General features: G+C 30.5%; 1 protein-coding gene across 1 annotated transcript; it reads right to left on the reverse strand.

The window, feature by feature from the left end:
• Nucleotides 1-2,214: 2,214 nt before the first annotated feature.
• On the reverse strand, nt 2,215-5,682 carry LOC114329250 (uncharacterized). Its single transcript, XM_028278295.2, has 2 exons — nt 5,038-5,682; nt 2,215-2,915 (listed from the first exon to the last, which is right to left on the reverse strand). The coding sequence occupies exons 1-2, from the start codon at nt 5,654-5,656 to the stop codon at nt 2,722-2,724; spliced, it is 813 nt and encodes a 270-aa protein (XP_028134096.2). The 5' UTR covers nt 5,657-5,682; the 3' UTR covers nt 2,215-2,721.
• Between the last annotated feature and the right edge of the window lie 769 nt (nt 5,683-6,451).

Here is a 6,451-nt window from a genome sequence, read left to right on the forward strand (position 1 = left end):
CTAGACTTTGGAATAGATGGTTTGCCACTATTCAACAGCTCGTCCCATCAGTTTTGGCCAATATTAGTAAAAATAGCCAATGTTCCTAAATACCCTTGCCAAATAGTAGCTATTTATTACGGCAAAGCAAAACCACCTTCGATTGAAGAATATTTGGAACAGTTTTGTGCTGAACTAAAGGACTTGATTCAAACTGGAATAGAAGCTGACAACATTAGAATTAATGTGGAAATAAATGCACTGATTTGTGATACTGCTGCACGCTGTTATATTTTAAGTAAGTATTTTTTTTTCTACGACCCTTTAATAACATTGGTTAATAACGTCTCCAGGTTAGAATTGTTCTGTGCCATTTTTTTAGATTGCTCCTAGCTACATGTCCAGCATATTCCCATTTCAATTTTAATGATTTTTGTACCACATCGTGACTTTGGTTTCCTATCTTATTTATGTGTTTGTTTTCCTGTCCTTAAGTGATATGCCAAGCATTGTTCTTTCCATCGCGTGTTGATCGCAACCAATTATTCAGCTACGTACTAGGGGTAAACAACATTTAGGTAATTTTGTAAATTATTATAATTTAAATTTCGAGTAGTTGATAATTATATGTTTTACTAATTAAAATAAAAAACGTTGTAGAAAAAGTATAGTATTCTACTCACATGTAATGGCTATTACTCACTCTGATGAATTACGACACTTGCCTAGGGCTCGTGTCGTAAACTTCATCATTGTGAGTAATAGAATAATAATTCATTCCATGCTCGCTGAATAATATACTATGGTTGTTTTATTTAAAAAAGTAAAGTCTAAGCATTTTTTACTATAAACCTTTTTTTATAGGTGTGGTGCAGTTCAATTCTTATCATGGACGCCTTAAGTGCATAATCAGGGGAGAATATCATCAAATCCAAAAAAGAATGAGCTACCCACAAACACATTGCCAGTTGCGAACAGATCAAGATTTTCGAATGAAAACTGATCCCGCTCACCACCAAAAAAATAATGATGGAGATTGCCTTACCACGCCATTGGAAAGTTTACCAATTGACATGATTAAAGATATCATTATTGCAGATTCTTTACATTTAATAGATTTTGGGGTAACAAAAAAATCATTACAACTGTGGGTTCAACGAAGTAAATATGTAAAGATAAAATTGTTTAATCATCAAATAAATGTAATTTCAGATTGGCTTGTTAACAGTAACAAATATATGCCAAAGGAAATAAATCGATCTGTCAGACCGCTCAATTTTCTTTCTTATTGGAAAGCCACAGAGTTCCATACGTTTCTTTTCTACCTTGGACCAGTAATCTTAAATGATCATTTATCAAGTGAAATTTACAGACACTTTTTGTTGTATTTTGTGGCTGTCTTTCTTTGTTCAACCTCTATTTTTAAAGACCAACTAGATCTTGCCCATACAATTTTTGTCGACTATATTGAAGAGTTTGTGTCAATTTATAGTGAACACTCTATAACAAGCAACATACACAATTTATGTCATGTTGTTGAAGATGTTAAGAGATTTGGACCCTTACAAAATATTAGTTCATACAAATTTAAAAACAAATTGGGTACTATAAAGAATCTTTTAAGAAGTGGCAATAAACCTTTACACCAAGTAGTAAAAAGGCTTATTGAGATTGAAAATAACATAAAGCACAGTTTCAAGGATGAAAGCAGCATTATTGTAAAAGATGATGTTTTGAACAAATCTGAAAAACCTCCAGGTACTAATGAGTGTTTTAAAAAAGTTATTTTAAAAAATGGAACTCAATTCTCATCAGAGGATAAAGATTCCTGGATATTGACAAAAAATAACAAAATTATTAAAATAATCAGCATTTATTTAGACAACGGTAATGTAAAAATATTTGGTAATATAATTAAAAATATATGTGATTTTTTTGATTACCCTTTCTCTTCCTCTAATATTTACATTTATAAGGCTAAATTGCAGTTTTGTGAGCAAGCTGAATACATTAAGGAATCAGACATAAAATGTAAGATTGTCGGTATAGAATTTCATAATGAGATTGTATTTCTTCCTCTTATTCACACATTTGATTTCTTTATAGGTACTCATTAATTTTTTGTTCGTTAATTTTAGTTGTTGATTAAAAAAAGTGCTGTGAAAAAAATTAGTTATGTTGTAAAATGAAAATGTGTTACTTAATTTATATTACTGCAAATTTATTAAAACAAACTTTATAAAATTCACTGTTTTATTGTTTTATTTACATTACATTTCTACCCTTAAAATCTAAAAAAGCAACAAACATTTAAAATAGAAGTAAATATTGTTCGTCCGCTATAACTTTTTCCATGCGTCACGATTTATTTTCAAACAAATTAAGGCAAAGCATAAAGTGAAACGTACGCCAATATATGTAGTATATAGTATGTATACAAAAATATGTATATACACATCAACGTTCGTTTCACTTTATGTTTTGACTTAATTTGTTTGAAAATGAATCGTGACGCATGGGAAAAGTTATAGCGGACGAACAATACAAAAGTATTAATAAAGACTAAGACTAAGAAATTAAAACTAATTTTTTATTGGCAAGAAATAAAACGGAAGGGTCTCGATTTCTGACCCTTCGCTTCATTATCGAACGTATTCGCTTCATATACTAAACAGATACGAAACGAATACGTTCGATAACGAAGCGAAGGGTCAAAAATTGAGGCCCTGCATGCTTACGCAATTACCAATAATTGTCTACTGAACGGCAATTTTGCATCAAAATTTTGATATCCTCTTTATCTGAATCTTCTACTTCCTCATATTCAAATATTATTTCTCTTTCCTGCTCCATCATTTCTTCTCTTTCCTGCTCCATCATTTGTTTTTCTTCTTCACCATTCTCTAATTTCAATTCCTCTTCTATTTCATCTGGTGCTAAAAAAGAACACAATTTTTTATGCAAAAAAAACAAAAGTGCAAAAAAGAAGTAAACTGATGTGCCTCCTTTAGTCCATTCTTTCACAGTTTTTGCTCTAAATTTTAAAGAACCGCTTGGATTGACATGAAATTTGGCATACGCATAGCTTACATGTCAAAGAAAAAAAGTGATATTGTGCCGACGTGTGCTTTTGCCCTGGGGGTGACTTTCACCCCCTCTTGGGGGTGAAAAAATATATGTCCAAAACAACTCCGGAAATGGGTAAACTGACTAATTTTAAGTAACTTTTGTTCTATAGAGCTTTTTCGCCAAGTCAACACTTTTCGAGTTATTTGCGAGTGAATGTGTTCATTTTTCAACAAAATAACCACATTTTTAGACGGTTTTTCGCAAATAACTCAAAAAGTAACTATTTTGTCGAAAAAATCGCTCTTAGCAAAAATATAGCCTATAAAAAAGTAAAAAATATGGTGTACGCGTTAAGTCTCTGGATCTCGTAGAACCAGAGTTATAGCCAATGAAATATAGATTCATATTCACCAAATTTCAAATAGAATATTTCGACGTGAAATATCCAAAAAATTAAGCACTTTTTGGGAAAAACCCATTTTAACTTTTTTAAAGTGTTTAAAAAAAGCTTTATTTCTGTTTTTACGAAAAGTTTCTAGCATTAAATTTAAGCAAGTTACGCTCAAAATAAAGTTGGTCCCTTTTGTTTTTGCAAAAAAAAAATCGGGAAGACCACCCCCTAATTAGCAACTTAAATGAAATTAATCGTTGCCGCTCCATAAATTATTTTACTTATATTGTGTTTATATGATCTGTAAGTTTCATCGATTCAAAGTGTTTATTTGTGAAAAAATTTGGTTTCAAAGTAAAATTTTTAAAAATTTAAATTTTGAAAAATATGCTTTTTTTCAAAATAACTTAAAAATTGTTAGAGATACCAAAAGTCTCGAAATACAAAAAAAGTCAGATTTGCTTTTCTGAATATCATGTATTTTTTTGTTTTTCTGTTAGACAAAAATTGATCAAGATTTGGTGTTTCTAAATTTGCATACATTCGTGATCAGTGACTCGTTCAACCCCTTTTAGCTACAGCCGTTTCAATAATAAGGACTTTGAACCGATGAAACTTACAGATCATATAAACAATATATACACGAGTCAAGAAACTTGTGAAGTCGTTACGATTAAGTTCATTTAAGATACTAATTAGGGGGTGATTTTCTCGATTTTTTTACCAAAACCAAAAGGGACTAACTTTATTTTGAGCGTAACTTGTTTAATTTTGATGCTAGAAATTTTTTTTATAAAACAAAAATGAAGCTTTTTTTAAACACTTTAAATAAGTTTAAATGAGTTTTCCCCGAAATGTGCTTCATTTTTGGTTATTTCACGTTAAAGTATTCCACTTGGAATTTGACGAATATGAACCTATATTTCATTAGCTATAACTCTGCTTCTACTAAATAAAAAAACGTGATATATTCACTATTTTTTTAAATTTTTTATAGGCTATATTTTTGCTAAAAATGCTTTTTCGACAAAATACTTACAATTTGAGTTATTTGCGAAAAACCGTCTAAAAGCGTGGTTATTTTGTTGAAAAAATGAACATATTCACTGGCAAATAACTCGAAAAGTATTGACTTAGTGAAAAAACTCTATAGAACAAAAGTTACTTTAAATTAGCCAGTTTACCCATTTCCTGACTTTGTTTGGATGAATATTTTTTAACCCCCAAGAGGGGGGTGAAAACCACCCCCAGGGCAAAAGCACATATCGGCACAATATCACTTTTTTTCTTTGACTTGTTAGCTGTGTGTATGCCAAATTTCATGTCAATCCAAGCGGTTCTTTAAAATTTAAAGGTTTTGCAATATTTTACCGTTAATGAATGGACTACTTATCCCTCGACAAACATGTCTTGGGATAAAAAGTGTCATATTAGTCCCTTGGTATATAATATACTATTATAATATAATAGATATGTTTTTCACTTCTTATTTATGAGGTTTTCTAAAAATATAAAGTGAAAAACGAAAAGGAATAAAAAAGTTCAAATTTTGTAATAGGTAACTATACAATTTTTATTAGTCCTTTAATGGGATTTACCTTCTCTGTAATCCTGCATTTCTTCATTTTCATTCTCTTCTTCCTCTTCTCCTGTTTTTCCTCCCTCTTCCCTTTCTTTTTCTACTCCTTTGCCATTCCTTTGCTTTAGTTTTTGGCTTTGTTTCAAACGAGTATTACTGTGTTTTAAAATTCCGTCTCGGAAGAAAGCATCCCTTTGAGAGTATGAAAATGTATTGTCAGCTTTATATACTGCTCTATAAAAAATATCGAGAGTATTTTTTAAATTTTTAAAGGCCTCTTTATTATTGTTTCGGCTCATGCCTGTCCAAGAAAAGCATGTTAGCACTTCTTTAGTAAATATTATGTTACATAATTTGTAACATGCCGTTTTCCATGGAGTTGATGTTCCAATAATTCTGCCGAAGTGTGAAAATATTTTTTTCTTGAAATCCTCATTGTTTAAGTCTTTTTCTAATTTGAATACATATTTAGTCTCTCTGATGGGAAACAACTGAAAATCTTCTCCCAATGAAACCACATCAGAAACATCTTTTTGGATTATTTGTTCAACCCTATCCAATCTTAAAACCAAATCTGTAATAGCAGCAAGGATGTTGTCTTGACCTAAAAAAAGAAAAAAACAATCGTTACAAGACATTCAAAATGATGTTGGCATAAAGTGGCCCCCAGACGACTAACATTATTTTTATTGACAATGTATCATTAATATTTTGACGTCAATTTTGATGAATATTTCTCCTTAAATGGTCAATATTGTTGTCAGTATGAAAAATATATTGACAATAATATTAACCATCTAAGGGCCGCTTAAGCTAAGTTTGTTTTTTCACTCTTAAATGAGCCCTACCTTATCGCTTTAATCAGCTAGCTTCTAATTAAGTACCTATTTATCAAATCTTTTTGTGTCATTTAAAATATCTGACCAAATTAATATTTGAAGGATATCAAGCAAATCAACAACTTTAATTATAATAAAGAAGGAAAGATTGACATTTGCGTGACAACTGGTGAATAGACTATTACGTAAATACTGGTTTTTTGTGATTTCAAATTTATTTTTGTTTATGACATAATCAAAAACAACAAATGGATGAAAAATTAATCTTATTTTTAAATATTTACCTTTTTTCACTGTATGGTGGCTCCTAGCTTCTGAGCCACCTCAGATAATTAAGGGGTGGTTACCCCCTACCATAAGGGTTGATGAAGTAACAATACTCACTGTGAATACATTTATTTGTACGTTGGAGTAATAACGGTAAGGAGCTGGTGGTATAATATTTAATAGATGTGATGTTGCCCGCTGGGATCTCAAATACTAATTGACTAATCTTTTCTCCGTGAAAGTATAACTAAAAGTGTAGGTCAATCGTATTTATTATAAACAAACGTATTTGTTTTACCAAAGACATTTAATTATTAAAGAATTTGT

This window comes from Diabrotica virgifera, chromosome 3 (assembly GCF_917563875.1).
Source record: "Diabrotica virgifera virgifera chromosome 3, PGI_DIABVI_V3a".
In the NCBI taxonomy this organism is placed as follows: Eukaryota; Metazoa; Arthropoda; class Insecta; order Coleoptera; family Chrysomelidae; genus Diabrotica; species Diabrotica virgifera.